Below are 16,470 nucleotides of genomic sequence, written 5' to 3' on the forward strand. Positions count from 1 at the left end.
AAAAATGGATTAAGACGAGGTCACTACGCTGACGGGGATCCATGTTCACCCCCTTGACGTCTCGAGCACAACTAACGTGTGCTCGGCAAATCGCGCTGTATATACGCGGAGAAAGGCGTTTGACTGTCACACGCGTAACACGCTAATTTCACGTAATAACACCGCGATACAGGCGCAGAACATGCTATTATCATGCTCCACCCACGATTACCCGCTGAAATTTCCCGTCCTACCCATGTGTAACCACGCCCTGGCCGCGGCCAGAGCACGTCGTTCCGCGTCATTACCTCGTGTTGACCACGTGTGCGGCACGCGGTTTAAAACTCAAAACTTTTTCGCGCGGCCAACCGCGTGTGAATTTCCGACCGCGAGTAAAGCACTGCTGTATCTCGTCTATATGGCGGTCTCAAAATGTCCAACAGCGCCCAACAGTGTCTGCTTCACGGCCAGAAATTTCGGGCCGTGGTTCAGCCTCGATACGCTCGTGAAAGGCTGTGTACCCGCGCTCTGAAGAATTGAGCAGTGCAAAACTTTTGCGCGCTGCCACCCGCGCGCGAATTTCCGACTGCGTGTTAAGCACCGCTGTATCTCGTCTGTATGGCGATCTTAAAGCGTCCAATAGCGTCCGCCTCACAGGCAGAAATTTCTGGCCGTGATTCAGCCGCAAATGTCTGTGTGACCGGCCCCTAACATATGTATTTTTACCTGTGAAAATTGAAACATTACATAATCGCAAATAGGTTTAAAACACATACAAAAGACAATATATAATGTAAAACATGTAACATTTATTTCTTTATATACAATATTCAAATAAGTACATGTTACGCAGTATATCATATATTACAATAATCCAGCATCACTATTGCAAATACACTATCAACAACACAAAACTGAGTTGAAATGGAAGAATTTACATAGGAGTTAGAAAGAAGTATTAAAAACTGCAATAAAAAAGCAACTAAAACTTGATTTTCTCATTGATCTGAATCTGGGCCGAGACGGTCTTGATCGTGTCATGGCCGTCGCTTCTCCTCTTGGAGCATCTTCTCTGCAAACATTTGTAGATCGCTACTGATGGGATAGCTAAACTCGGCACCCCAGCTAAAAGGAAAACAATCACCGAGATCCATTTGGGGTAGGGACGTTCCTCCAGAATGGGGAAGTTCTCCTGCAGGAAGCGAGAGGAGTTAGATATAGAGAACATTGTAACTTTTGACATCTCCACCTCAGAAATTGAATAAAAGGATTTTTCTTCAGGTCTGGCCTGTTAGTTAGGGCTAGGTGATACTGGGAATGTGGGTATCGACCCGATTCAAGTAAATGCACAGTAGTAGAGGTAAGACCGGGACTAAAGAATTCAGCCCGAACCGACCCGAGTCGCAGGAATATAAACCTGAACCCGCCCAAAACCGACGAATTAACTTGGTTTTATAACTGAGTCCGAAATAAACCCGAAGCTTTAATCCTGCAGATTACAAGCTGCAACTAGTGAACGATTTGGCCAAAAAGCAAAAAGAGAGTTTGTAAAGCTTGTAAGCAAGAAGCAGAAATGACGTCTGATGTGAGGGAGGAGGAAGAAGGAAGCCGCGTGTCTTTTACCTGAGGAGGAAATTTCTTTGGATTTATTGATTTTGAGTTAAACTAAAAGATTGGTAAGCATTTTCCTTATCTAAATAATTACTTGAGTGAAAGTAAGTGCATGCAGTGTAGATCCTCCACAAAGAAAAAAAAACAGGATAGATTGACTTTAATTATTGACATTTCAAGCCCGACCCCGGACCGAAATTTGGTTTCGGATCTGGTATAGATGAATACAGATCTGATAACTTTTTCTTGGAAATGTAATGATCATTAAATTATTCGAATATGGCTCAGAAAATGTCAAATGTTTTGAATGACAACACATTTTTTAAGAAACGGAAATAGTTACTTTCTCTGGTAATGAGTTACTTTTACTATAGAGTAACCCAGTTACTAATTCAATTACCAACTTATTTACTAACTCACTTACTCCTCACTGTTTAGAACAAAAGCCTGAATAGTCAAACCCAAAAATGCAGTTATGTAAAGAAAATGCAATTACTGTATAACAATATCAACTTGAGAACTAAAATACATGAAGTTTTTGTTTAGGAACAGCAACATATTTACATTTGCAGGTTGTTGCTTTATGTAGTAAGGTTTTTAAAACATCTTGATGAACCTACTTAAGTATGCGCAAACCCTTTTTAATTTCCGTAATTTCATTTTGAGTGCTAACACATGCCGCCAGAAGTCAAATTGTGGAAAACAGAAAAATAAGACTCGCTGTTGTATTGTCTCCAGCCTAGTCTCACTGACATTTACCGTAACGCTGGTCTCAGCGAGTCCATATTGACCTATTTGTGCTACACAGACGAGACAAGCAGGTCAAACCCCGGAACGGCGGCAGACGCGGCGCTTACCGATTCCGGGTTCCAGGCCAGGTAGGTGAGAGACTTTGTGACTTGTGTGACGAAGTAAAAGACCAATATGATGACCATGATGAGTGGGCTGACCACCCGCCAGGTCACCTGCCAAAAGAGGTTAGGCTTGTGGCCGATCATGAACTCGATGTCTTTGTTGAACCTGAGAAGAAATTCTGGTGACACATTTGCAAATTCACATCATAAAATATCACCTCTGTTTTTCAAAATAAGAGGTCAAATCATCAACAGGCAACAAGGGAATCTCTTTCAATTTCCTGTCAGGAGGGACGTACCTATCGACACCGTAAATGTAGATAACCGAAACCATCTCGCAGAGACCGATGACCAGGAGAGGAATGGAACCGGCAAAGTTGTCGAAAAGAGCCAACCAGTAGTTCCCCGAGCCCTGGGCGAAAATGATCCCAAAGGCGAACGAGATTCCGCAGGACAAACCTGCAAGCAAATACGATGACTGACGTATTAATATACTAATATGCATTTTTTCCCATGTCACACTCTAGGTCAGAAGTAAGCAAGTTAAGTTAAGAAAATAATATAATTGATTGGATTCTTTGAATGTATGTATATATATATATATATATATATATATATATATATATATATATATATATATATATATATGTATATATATATATAAGTATACAGTATACAGTATATACATTAATTATAAACAACCATCCATCCATTCCAAAAGGGAAAAATGCTAATTATATTCCAAATCGAACAACAAAAAACATCAAATGGAATACCGCTTCATGTGTGTTTATGACCTAAAACAGTATGTATTTTTCTGTGCCCCCCTAGTGGTGAGAAAAACTTTACTTAAGAAAACCCAATATTGATTATAAAAATCAACAAAAATACATGCACTATCATATAACATACATATAACATACATTTATATACATAAAATGTGCATTTTGTAAATAGGTCAAGAATTTTGTATTTATTTAACATAACATGAAGCTTCGTTCGAGTGAACTGACATTGTCCGCCATTTTGCTGCTAGCGGTGCCCCTAAAAATCCAAACTCTTGTGAAAGGCTGGGCAAAAAAATGAAAAGATAAATTGTGTGGTTTGGCCACATTCACTCTCCGTAGTTTGTCATCTTCCTTGTGTTTTGCAGCACTTGTTTTTAGCTGCGCTTCGCAATACAGTGACATCTAGTTGTCAAATATTACACGCTGTCCCTTTAAAATGACATTCGCATTATTTCTTATGTACGCAATGCAATACACAATGTTTTATGAAAGGGACACCGGGGACAAGAGTTTTTATTAGTTTTACTTAAATTTAGGCCGTGGGCAGTAGTTGTCCAGGGTGTACTATAAAATGTGCAGCTTTATATCAAAACAAGAGGCAAAATTTACCACAGAAGAGCTCTTTGGGCCAGTTTTTCGGCAACACTTTGAGATCTTGTAGCGGCACCACGACGCCCTCCACGTTGCCGAACATGGTGGACAGGCCGAGGCAGAAGAGCATAATAAAGAAGAGAACGGCCCAGATGGGAGAAACCGGCATCTTCGTAATGGCTTCCGTAAACACGATGAAGGCCAGGCCCGTTCCCTCCACTCCCTGCGAGAAGTTACGTACGATGTTAGGACGTTAGATGATCATAATTAAAAGGCATAAAAGGTGTGCAGGGCTGAGGATCCTTTAGAGGCTCACGATTGAATCACAATTATAATTCAAGGATGCCAGGTTTTTTTCTCTTAAGATGTATTTTCCTTCACTAATATTAAATCTCTTGTAGTGTTTATAAATCATAAATTTGTATTAAAGGTAAAACAATAAATTAATTTCCACCACAGTTTATTTAACACAGGGAAACTTACGCAAACTGGAAAGTGACCACATAGCACACAAACACTATTTAATGGTTTATTCTTTCCGCTTTTTTATTAATTTTTTTAATGAAAATGTTATGATCAATCACAACATTCTTCTCTACAAGTGAGTTGACTAATTTTTCTAGGATTCAAATAACATTCAATGTGGACCAGTTATTAACAATGAAGGAGTTGATCTACTACAAAAGTCCTCGTTTACCTGAATTTGGGAACTTGGCTGTTAGATTTTATATTTATTATAGAAATAATTAAAAACAATTTAAACTCAAAGACATCCAGATGCTATTTTCCTTTTTTTTCTTTAATCCAGGTGCTAACCAATCATTTCTGATCACTGGGGGTGAAAAGCACACTTTTGTAGCAAATGTTGTGGTTTTGAGTGAAATCCAGAGTGCACTGGTATTGTGACTTCTGTTTTAAGTAAGATAACATCAGAATGTGTGTTCCTTAAATGTTTTCTTGTTGATAAATGGTAATCAGCAAACAAACCTACAGAGGGTCGGCAGGCTCTGACAACATCCAGTGGACATATTTGAAATTGCACTGTTTGATGAGAAGCGGTCTTATTTTTCTCTTGTGCTTCTCTCATTGATTAAATCCGTTAGCGGGCAGGCCTCTTCTGGTCGGCGGGTTGTATATTTGACACCTCTATTCTATACCCTCCACAAACCTGACTGAGGAAGAACTGCATGTCGCATTTCTGGATTTGCAAATTGCTGACGGTGTCCGGGCTGCTTTGGTTGAGGTACAGCAGCATGTCGTTGTAGTTGTTTTCTGTGATGTTACCTTCGGGTATGTCGAAGGCGTTCATTAGCTTCAGAATGTTCCTGGAAATATAGAAATCAAAAAGAACATGAAAACTCAACTACCGTAAATTCTAGACCACGTCATTTAAATCTGCATGCACACATTTGAGGAAGAAACTCAACTTCAGTTTAGAAAAAGCCCCGCCAGATTTTAAGCCGCAGGCTTAAACAGCCATGAAAATAAACTTGTTCAGGTTTATTTCTTACATTTTAAGAAAACAGGGGAAGGTAACACCTTGTGCTGCGAATAAGACACTCGGTTGCTGTCAATCTCAATCAATAAGCACCGCAGTCAATAATATTTAAAATGGCATTAACATATACGCAGTGCAGGGACAAAAACATTTTACATCAATGCTTGGAATCTATCCCACAAGTGTTGGTTGATTGAATATTTTAGTGTGGCTGCAGGTGACCAATTATCTAGTGTATTTTTTTGGACATTCAGAGTTCTTGGCAGAAATTGCAATACTTTGATTTAATCAAAGTTGGATTCTCCAGGTCCAATCCATTTCCAAGCAAGCAGCTTATCATCGGCCCAGGCTATTGTTCGGGTAATTTGCTTTCATCCATTGATTAACAGGGTACCTGTAAGATTCATCCATATCAGTAGGTGGCAGCATATTACAATTTATTTTGTCTTTCAATATATTAATCATCTGAGAGTCCATAAATATATTTGGTAACGTATTCTATTTCCAGAATCTGTTTAACATTGCACTAAACATAGTATACTTAACCGAGTAAAGTACAAATCTTGTATATAATTTTTCTGATTATAAGTATTTTCTCAATTTCCAAGAAAAATCCCCACTAGATGTCGCTCTATTAAGCAGTGCAACTGAAAAAGCACAAGGAAGAATACAAACGCAGAATGCAAAGTCACCAAACTGAACCATTTTTCTTCAAATGTTCTGCCCAACCTTTATGAGGTTTTCAGGTTCAAGCATCAGCATGTATTTTTACAACTAAAAGGTGCTAAATAGTACTCAATGTCCCTTTAAGGCCCGTATGTTGAAAAAAAAATTTTGAATTTTCTTTCAAAATTTTTAATCCATAAACAAGAAAAGCTATAGCAGAGTGTATACCTAGAACAGTACACCAGATCATAACCTACCCTCCGATGCAGTCATCGAATTTTTCAGTGGCTCTGAAGCCGATAATGGAGTAGATGACGGTAGCCGAGAACACTGACGTGCAGGCGTTGATGATGGAGATGAGCACGGCATCCTGCTCACAGTTGTTACTGTGACCAAAAGTGAGGGACATGTATAAAAATCGATCTCGAATATTTGGAAGACCAATCCTGCTACATGTAGTTGTAAGAATAAAGAAATACAGCACCTATGAATAAATGCCAAAAACATTCATAAACACATGAGTAAATCTTGTAAAGGTATGACATAAAAATAATTTACTCACATTTACACATATTTGTCATCTTTTTTGTGTATTTTCTTGTGTATTTTGTTGTGTATTTTGTAGTGGCTCTCAGGATGACACAAGACATTAGTAGCCGATTCATTCATCATGATCACCCAATGCATGAAAAGCACAGGCAACTGTGCAGCTTCCTCATTTGAATACCTTTTCTTTGTGACAAAATTCACGACGAATGTAGAGGACATAGAATCTCTGAACTAGGGATGAGTATTGTCTTTTTCAAAGGGTGGTGTGACTATCTAATCAGAACACAACCCTTGATAGTTTTAAATTTGTTTACATTTACAATATACAGCCTGCAAAGAAGCAGAAGGTCTAAAAGTACCAACACTTCAGTTCTGTTTAGGCCAGAGAAGTAACAAGAGCTTCCAGGGGCACATTCCAACAAAGGTAGTCATCCTTTCAAGACCTTCCTCTTTTTTGATTGTTCCAGTCTGCATACTGTCTTGAAACGCTAACACATTCTGCCAGAAATGACCTTGCGATTCAAGTTATCTTGGTATCTATTTACATTTATTTTATATATGGCAGGATCAGTCCTAAATATCAAAGAAGTCTGGTGGTTTTTTTTTGTTTTTTTTTTGCTTTGTTTTTGTTTTACTGGGTGTCATACTTACTGGATGGAGTTGTAACTTGAGAAGGAGATGAGCCCCCCGAATGCCAAGGAAAATGAGTAGAACACCTGGGCACCAGCGTCTAACCACGTGGCCGGATTAATTAACTCGTTCACCTTCGAAAATATGAACCAAACCTATGAGGGATTGCTGAAACGTGGTAGGGTTTAATGCGCGAAAAGCCCGAAGGCTAGCTCGTAATCTTTCATGGCACACGCTTCAGATGAAATCACTCTTTAGTGGGGGAATCATAAAAGATAATGGCTCAATGAAAAAGGAAATCTTGCTAACTTAATAGTGAAAAGATTTCAGGGGTTTTATGGATGAGATCTCGCTAATCTGACCTTGTGGGAATGTGTTGATAACAGCAATCATGTAAGGAATATGGTTCTGTTATCGCACATCTTAGCATAGCTTAGCATAATAGAGCATATCACTATTATCCAAATTTTTGTATTGATGTACGTTCTGTTGAACTATTTTTTCGACCAAGTACCCATCTAATTGGTGTTTTAGTGATGATTCTTTACTACAAGAAGAAAACACAAAAAAACTGTCGCAAAGGCAGTTATTTTGTCTCACTTTAAGCATATTTTTTATGGATCTTTTAACATTTTTCCCAATAAAATATGGCGTTTTTTTCTAAATTTACAATTTTAAAAAACATATTTTTTTTCAGTGAAATATAACCTAAATAAGTAACATTGTTATATCTGTTTTGTTAGTTTGTTGAATTTGTTTGTGTTATTTACGATGTTTATGAAATTTTATAATTGAGATTTCGAGAGAAATGGGAGAGCAAAAATAAGACTTGTCCTCTTTCTGCTCCTTTTTATTTGTTTTAAAATATATAAACAATTTAAACTATAGAGACAAATATTAAAAATACACAAATCAATCACTCAATCAATACATCAGGTAGCAGGTATTTATTTTACTGTTTTAATTTATGTAGTAAAAATCATTATTTTTTTATCATTTTAGACAAGATTATCCGCCATCTGCTATGCCAGATCATTTGCCTATTTGAGCCACTATTTTTATTGTTGTAAAACAAAAAAAACAACTCGCCTGAAGAGGCAGTGTGTATCATTTGACAACTAGATGTTGTGTATGGTGTAGTGCAATCCAAAACGACTGCTAAAAAGGGCAAGGAAGAATCAAAACTTTGGAGAATCGTTGTGACCAAAGCACGGCATTTTCTTTTCGTTTTTTGTCCAACCTTTTTGAGTTTTTCGGGTACCTGTAGCAGCAAGATGATGGACAATTATGTCACCCTCCTTTAGGTGAGGCTTACATAACATAAATGCTCATTTCTTGACCAACGAGTAGCGGTGTTTCAAAAAAATTCAAAAAAAAAAGTTGATGTGATACTTTCTGTACAGTATGTTTGCTTATTATCTAAATCAATATTGTCTTGTAATATTTTTTAACCTCTAAAAGGCACTAAAAGATACACACTTTCCCTTCAACACTATCCTAAATTAAGACCAACACTGTTTAAAATTATTTTTTGGGACAAAGCAGGGTAAGAAAAAGTGACTTGATAGGAAAATAATGCTACTTTGCTTGAAGAAGAGTGAAAATTTTCTTTTTCTTTTTTTTTCTCTCTGAGGCGGCAGTGAACAAAATAGCAAAATGGATAGGAAAAGCATATGATAAGAAAATAAACATTGCTGCTTACATCTGGTGTGAAAAGAAACTTAATTCCATCCAATGAACCTTTCAGAGTCAGTCCCCGGATGAGGAAAATGGTCAGAACCACATATGGCAGAGTTGAAGTGATGTACACAGCCTGTGAATTAAAATTCATAAAAATAAAATAAAACGTGGCACCGAAAACGAACACCGGTGGGGAAAAGAATTAGTATAGATAGATAGATAGACAGAGAGACAGAGAGACAGACAGACAGACATATAGATAGATGGATAGATGGATAAAAACCTTTCCGCTGGTCTCGATGCCGCGAATGCAGCAGACGTAGAGGACAGTCCAAGCGGCCACCAGCGAGAGAACCATCCACCACTGCAGACCTCCAGAGTTCTCGATGGATTCTGATGTGTTCAGGGTCTCCCGGTACCAGAAATAATCCACTGTGCTGCTGCGTTCGCACTCGGCTACAGGACCTATAGGGGAATATAAGAATCTTACAGATAGGGTGCATCGTTTGATGTGTCTTCAAAAAAGCTAAAGGTTTCTGTATTCCGTATGTGTTTTCAGGGATAACAAATATAAAGTTCAACCTTGTTCTTAATTTATATGTTGTCGCACTGAAAACTAACAGTTTGTTGTGTGCTTTTCAGAGATTCTGGGTTTAAAGTTTAAACGAGCTAAAAGTTTACTTTAGAGTGAAAAAACAAATACTATTATAATTTAGTGGAATATTGCATCCGTCTATCCATTTATCCATCCATCCATCCATTATCTGCACTGCTTCACTCGGGTCACAAAGTTTCCGGAGCCCATCCCAGCCATATTCGGAAAGTGGGCCTAAGTGTGAATGAGTGAGTTGTCTTCGTTTATGTTCCGTGGGGCTAGCATCCAGTTCAGGGGGTCCCCTAGATTTTAGAATTTGGTGCATCAGCCCACATTTCTTAAAAGCATGCAAGAAGGCCTTGATGTCGCCAACTCGAAATCTGATTGGCCTAACCAACAGTTTCATCGTCACTTGCCATGTCCCAGAGAGCCTGCAGATCTGCCTGTGAAGGCCTCCTGACATATTTCTGACCCTGGCAACAATAATGGCTGAATTGTGATTGCTTAAATGCTTCAATGTGAAAGCACATATCTGGAAGCAGTGGAACCAGGGAGGAAAGCAATACTAAGAAGCTGACAGCCACCTTGGAATTATGTAATGAGTATTAATTTACGAAATATAATTGCATCATATGATACAGATATATTTTGGGCCAGCAGAGAACGCCCACATCTGGAACTCTTTGGTGTATTTGACAATGAATCTTTTTTCAAATCAATATTGTTCAATTTTTGTTGGTATTGAGTTCATAGTTTATATTGTCAAAGAATTGTTTTTATCATGGCCGCATGTATTGAACTGCCTTTTCACTTACAATGCTGCTAGGTTTTAACTGGGAAAAAATGAAACAAAATTTTATACTGATTATGAATCAAAAGCTAGGGGTATGTGTAATACACCAGTACGCGTAATACACAAACAAATACGGTAAGTTATTTTAGGGGGGAAAAAGGCCCACTTAGGTGACAATTGCACGTTTTTACAACGTGTGTTTACCTTCCTGAAAGGGATGAGTCACTTCAATAAAAGGACAGATCTTGTGTATTTATGGCTTACTATCATGAGTTTGACACACGCCTTCACTTTTAAACCAAAGAAAAGTCATTCACCCCGAAAAAGAAACGGGATTCAAGATTCAACTGTGCCGTGTGGCGGTTGTGGGCAGCAATGACATTCCAAATTTATTTGTTAAAACATGAGTGAGGAAATTAGTCTACCCGGCTGGCTTTTTAAATTGGCCCACAAATGAAAATGGTAAAAGTAAAATGAGAATGTGTATAACGAATAAAGTAGTACTGTTAAAAAAAATGTTTTTTTTTCGGGTGCCTTGTGTGTCTACTATCCAAATACTACAACAGAAATACTAAAACATTACTATAAAACAGAATATCAAATTTAGTGCTTCGAAAAGAGGACCTAATACCTAAATTTGCTTACATTTTTAAAAGAAAGAAACCCACATAATTACTATAAAAATATTATTACAGTAGTACTATAACACAAAATACTACGACATAAATTGAAAAATAAAACTACACATTTAACACAAAGTTACTTAAAAAATATATCGGATTCAGTGCTTAAAAACAGGGACCTTAAGTATGTATTTTGCTTTTATTCTGAAAAAAACTACTACACAATATCCCTCACGGTTTCTTTATTTTCCTTACGCTGAGGTTTTTCCCTTCCCTCATGTAGGTTTTAGATCAGGGAGTGTAATAGTAGTCCGTTGTCTGTACAGCCCTTTAAGACTTCTTGTGATTAAGGGCGTCACAAATAAACTCGAATTCACCTCCCTTAATATTATAACACAGTACATAGCTACCACCAAATCAATGATACAAAAAAACTATAGTAATACTATAAAATACGACAAACATATGACAAGAGTCCTACCACAGAAATAGTGCATAAAACCCTACAACAGAAATACTACAAAGACTACAAAAATACCATTATGATAATACGACAAAAATATTACAGAAATACTACAAAAAAATAAATTACGGAAACTTCAAAATAAAGCCCACTACAGAGCAAGAAAAAGAAATGGATAAAGTGGGAGAGAGAGTGAAAGGGAGAAAGAGAAAGAGAAATAAAAAGAGAAAGAGAGTGAGATGAATATAGAAAAAAAGAAAAGAGAGAGAGAATGAGATGAGAGAAAGAGATAGAGTGAGTGAGAGAGTGAGAGAATGAGAATGATATGGGGGAGAGGGAGTGAGAGAGAGAAATACTTCTGCAGTTGCTTTGCGAATAGTGCCTGGCTTGGGTTACACCAAGTTAACATATTTAACAGTGCATCTGATGTTTCTCTTGTGCTTCTCTCAGTGTTGTCTCACGGGCCGGATGAGAACCCCTGGCGGGCTTAATCCTGCCTGCGGGCTTTTGTTTGACACCTGTGATCTAGATGTTAGCCTTTACTGGTTTTCCCAGAAAATGAATTCCAGAACTTTTTTGTACCTGTGCGGTTGGCGTTGAGAGGACACTGGCTCCACGGCAGAGGATCCTGGAAGGAGTTGAACATGTACCACATGATCCAAGCCATGATGGTGTTGTAGTACATGCCCACCAGAAAGGAAACCATCAACGATGAAATACCTGCAATCATTTCACTATGATTGGAAAAACAGCAACAATCTCCCTTTATAGGTAGCAGGAATAAAATACATTCTTAGAGGAGAAGTAACATACAGTGAACAAAAAACGCAATATATTTATCAAGATCTTTTCAGGGGTCGAAGAAAATTTGTGTCAGATTTGGCCCACGGGCCTTGATTTTCACCTAGGTAGTTTAGACAAAGGGAGCACTTTGCACCTTATCTTTAGTGTCGTGGCACAGCTATTTCACACATTCCAAACAAGTTATGATCCTTCACTCAGGTTCCTGTCTCTCTCTCTCTCTCTCTCTCTCTCTCTCTCTCTCTCTCTCTCTCTCTCTCTCTCTCTCTCTCTCTCTCTCTCTCTCTCTCTCTCTCTCTCTCTCTCTCTCTCTCTATCTATCTATCTCCACCTTACCATATTTGCCTACTCACTTCCGGGTTTAAATTTCCTCCTGACTGGACACTTATCTTGATTTTCCCACAGTTTTCCTCTTATCACATTTTGTCCCCTTCTCTTCATTAGTACATCATCCCTTGTCTCAGTTTCTTGTTTTTTTTTCAGTGTATCGAATTCCAGCCTGCCCTTTTGGATTAATAATGCCACCTTAAGAACTCTTGGACTGTCGGTTTAGCAACCCCCAATGTTGCCTCTGGTGTTCTGGATAATGTTGCCTTGCTGACTGACTTTCCATGCACCGAACCCTGTCCAAATAAAAGACCACTTTACTAAACTTACTTTACTCAACTGTTTCTACCTTGTGCTTATGCACCACACCGAGTGGGTCCTTTACAAAACCATTTTTTATTCAGACTCAAACGAGTGCATTGCAATGAGCCCGCCGCCATGTTTACCCACCCAGTCCGGTCAGGTGAGGGTTAATGGACCTCCAAACCCCAACACTGCCCTTCCTTAAGCGCTGCCCGATGGCAAACTCAAGGTGCAAAAGCGGGATTCCCTCCAAGACCACCAGGATTAAAAACGGGATCATGAACGCACCTGTAAAACATCAAAAATTAAATAAAAAATAAATAAATGAATGAGATGTATGCAAAAAAAATAAAATAAAGGAAAAGAATAAATAATCACTAAAACATCATAAGCAATGTCGTGCACAGTGGTCACTTTAAATAAGGGTGCTTGTTGAATTAAATTTAGTCTTTTGACTATTATACCTTACTGTTGTCCAGTATTTTGACTATTATACAAAATTTAACAAAAGTAAGGACTAGGAGGAGGTCTTTCAAATCAGATTGGAATTTCTTATTGGAGGTTTTGGTCCTCACCTATTGTCCTTGCAACTTCAACATATATTGTTGTCTTCTCTCCCTATGTTAGGTGTCTACTGAACTATAAATTTAAGAACTAGTCAGATCTGCATTTTATAAAACGTTGAATTTCAATGAGAGCATATGCTGTATGCAAAGAACATCTTGTGTCTGTAAAGAATTTTGTTCCCAGCCACAATCGTTCGGAAAGAACTGCTTGGTGTCACGTCCAGAAGAAAGGGTAGACCCAATCGTTTCTCACAAGTTTATTGAGATAGAGAGAGGAAGGGCAGCGCCGGCGATCCCGTGCTTGCTAGACGCAGGAAGCAAGCTGCTCCCGCACTCGTATTGTGATCCGAATACGGAAGTGGATCTTCCGTAGCGAGCGATGGTGGTGTCAGGGACGGAAAAACGGGTCGGTAGCCGGGACAGGGAGAGCAAAAACGTGGTCGGGCTCGGAAACGAGGACGGGAGAGTAGACGTAGTCGGGATCAAAAATGGGTCGTAAGCCAGGACGGGAGAGTAGACGTAGTCGAGATCAAAAATAGGTCGTAAGCCGGGACGGGAAAGCAGACGTGTTCGGGATCAAAACAGGTCGTAGCCCGAGACAAACGGGAGCAAAAACAGGACAGGTGGGAGTCAGGGTCGAAAAAGGCTTGCCTTGTATAAACAGAGGTTCGACAGGACTGGGTTTAAATTGGGACAGGGAGCCAATCAGAATCCGCAGCGGTTGGCGCCAAATGCGTGTGCACAGGTGATTCACATCGGTAATTGTGACGCTTGGTGCCATTTTGAACATCAGCACTGATTACACGTCAGTGTTTCCCAGCATTTTTGAGCTAAAGCAAAAACTTTATATTAAAAATGTTCGAGGCACGTTGTTCGTTGAGATTGTTTAAAATGTTTAATGTTTGAATAAAGTTTTTCTCATAATTTATGGTCAACGTGACTCAAGAGATTTATAATGTATTTGCTTTCTCGAATTATCTTTTTTTGCTACCTTCTAACCTCTTATTTAGTAAACTAATAAAATCATTAAAATCGTTAAAATTATTAAAATTACGATTTTTACTTAGATTTCATAATTTTTCCCGTGGAATCTTACATTCCTAAAATTGCCTTTTTTATTTTCATTTTTTGTGGAAAACCTATAAGAAACTAATACCTAAAATGAGCAAAAACGTATCTTCCAGGGAAAAGCAATTTTTTGGACATGTTCTAACTTGTTTGTTTTCTTTTTTTTTGGTAAGAAAATGGGGAAAATCAGTAAATTAGTTTGCAAAATGTTGGCATTTTGATTTTTTTTTTCTTGTATTTCCAGTGGAATCTAAGAAAGCTTCATTGGAGACAATAAATTATTAAATATAATAAATATATTAACCTGTACTACTCCATGAGCAGATGAAAATTAATACACTGTGCATAAAAAATAGTGATATGCTGCCACCTACAGACATGGATAAATGTTACAGTTAGCCGGCTTATTATTAAAAGAAAGAACTGTACAATGGAATGCAAAAACAAAATTGGGCAATTTCCTACTGCTAGACAGACAACGTTTCATGACAGACTGCTTGAAAAACACTGGTCTTGTGACTTATTTTCAATGCTTTTTTCATGACGTAAACACAGACGTTAAAAAACATGTAGAACATGCTTCACATAGGTTAATGGTGATGATTTTCTAAAAGCCCTTATATATCATTATTGACATTAGAGTAGCAGTAGGAACTCTACGTTAGTTTGTGCACATCATCGGCTAAACGTCTTTTTTTGGTTTTATACATATATTGTGCATATAATGAGCACCCTACTACCCCTGCTTAAAAAATTCTGGCCAAGGGTATTTTTTACAATGTTTTTTATGATCCGAACACAAACAGCATGATGTAGAACATGCCACGCACAGGGTAATGGTGAGAATTTTCCCAAAAACCTGATCAATCATTACTGGCCTGTTAATAAAACATTAGAATAGTAGCAGGAGCTCATTCACCACCCTATGTCTATCTGTGCACAACATCGACTAAAACATTTGGGTTGGAAATATAAATCCTGCAAATGAGAAGCACCGCGTATGACAAAAGAGCACATTACCTCCACCGTGGCTCTGGCACAAGTAAGGAAACCTCCAGACGTTGCCGAGGCCCACGCAGAAGCCCACACAGGTGAGCAAGTACTGGGCCTTGTTGTCCCACTTGGGTCTATCCCCGGCCTCCTCCATTTCCATCTTCTCCAGTTCTCCATGGGAATGGATCCTGTCGTCCAAACCCGGGTTGGGCAGCTTCAGCTTCATTTTTGGAAGTTTGCAAGTACACCGCGCGCTCCGTGGAATGAGTTATCGGTAGTTCATTGGCCTAACACTTTATTTTGTCTTTTCAGCAGGGCCGGGCAGAACGAGGCGTGGTCTTCTCGGGAGTGGTTAATGCCTCACCTAGACGCTCACCGAAGACACTTTGCACCGATGTTTTGTGAGGGAAAGAGTCGATAAGGAGATAAGATAATGGATCAATGTTGTAAAAACAAAAAGAGGAAATAAGGAAAAAGAGCATTTGGGGATTTTTGGGGGGAGAGTCTTAAATTCACCCTCAGATCTCCAAATGGATCTTTCAAAAATGCTTTCTAAAGGATTGTAACAAAAAGTTCTTTCCCATTCATATCAAAACTCATGTTTTTAGTTGTTATCTTATCTTGCTGCTGTAGATTTGATTGTTTTGCTGAGTGATGCACAAACATTTGATTTACTTAAAGCAACCGTTTTATTTCAAGCAAAAATAGCAGCAAGATGGCGGACAATCATGTCACAAATAAATTTGCATTGTCCACTTTTCTTTGACATGAAATTAAAAGGACAGTGTGCATTATTCGACCACTAAATGGCGCTGTATCACGCCACGCAACTAAAAACGAGTACTAAAAATTACAAGGAATAATTCATACTGTGGAGACTTAAAGTGACCAAATTGCAACAAATTTCTTCCTCATTTTTTCCTCAGCCTTTCATGATGTTTTAAGGTTTTTCGGGTACCAATAGCAGCAAAATAGTAGAAAATCATGTCTAGGTAAGCCTCATGTTACGTAAAATAAATACAAAATTCTCCACCTACGAGTATTTAAAAAAATATACATAGTGTGTGTGTGTGTGTGTGTGTGTATAAATAT

At 38.4% G+C, this 16,470-nt stretch overlaps 1 protein-coding gene across 1 annotated transcript; it reads right to left on the reverse strand.

The window, feature by feature from the left end:
• Positions 1-961: 961 nt before the first annotated feature.
• LOC148371187 (sodium-dependent neutral amino acid transporter B(0)AT1-like) lies at positions 962-15,648 on the reverse strand. The gene is made up of 12 exons (XM_088327821.1): positions 15,406-15,648; positions 12,899-13,039; positions 11,903-12,040; positions 9,130-9,311; positions 8,869-8,979; positions 7,188-7,300; positions 6,245-6,373; positions 4,992-5,148; positions 3,842-4,046; positions 2,744-2,903; positions 2,448-2,610; positions 962-1,171 (listed from the first exon to the last, which is right to left on the reverse strand). The coding sequence occupies exons 1-12, from the start codon at positions 15,602-15,604 to the stop codon at positions 962-964; spliced, it is 1,908 nt and encodes a 635-aa protein (XP_088183947.1). The 5' UTR covers positions 15,605-15,648.
• Between the last annotated feature and the right edge of the window lie 822 nt (positions 15,649-16,470).

The sequence above is a fragment of the Urocampus carinirostris genome, chromosome 2 (genome assembly GCF_059441175.1).
Source record: "Urocampus carinirostris isolate Australia breed hairy pipefish chromosome 2, RoL_Ucar_1.0, whole genome shotgun sequence".
NCBI lineage: Eukaryota > Metazoa > Chordata > Actinopteri > Syngnathiformes > Syngnathidae > Urocampus > Urocampus carinirostris.

Excerpts from the sequence above, each read along its gene's own strand:
- LOC148371187 (XM_088327821.1), bottom strand. The coding sequence starts at position 15,604 with ATGAAGCTGAAGCTGCCCAACCCGGGTTTGGACGACAGGATCCATTCC. Across the intron at positions 4,047-4,991 it reads TGCAGTTCTTCCTCAGTCAG|GGAGTGGAGGGAACGGGCCT; the intron begins GTTTGTGGAGGG and ends AACTTCTCGCAG. Across the intron at positions 1,172-2,447 it reads TGGCCTGGAACCCGGAATCG|GAGAACTTCCCCATTCTGGA; the intron begins GTAAGCGCCGCG and ends CGCTTCCTGCAG.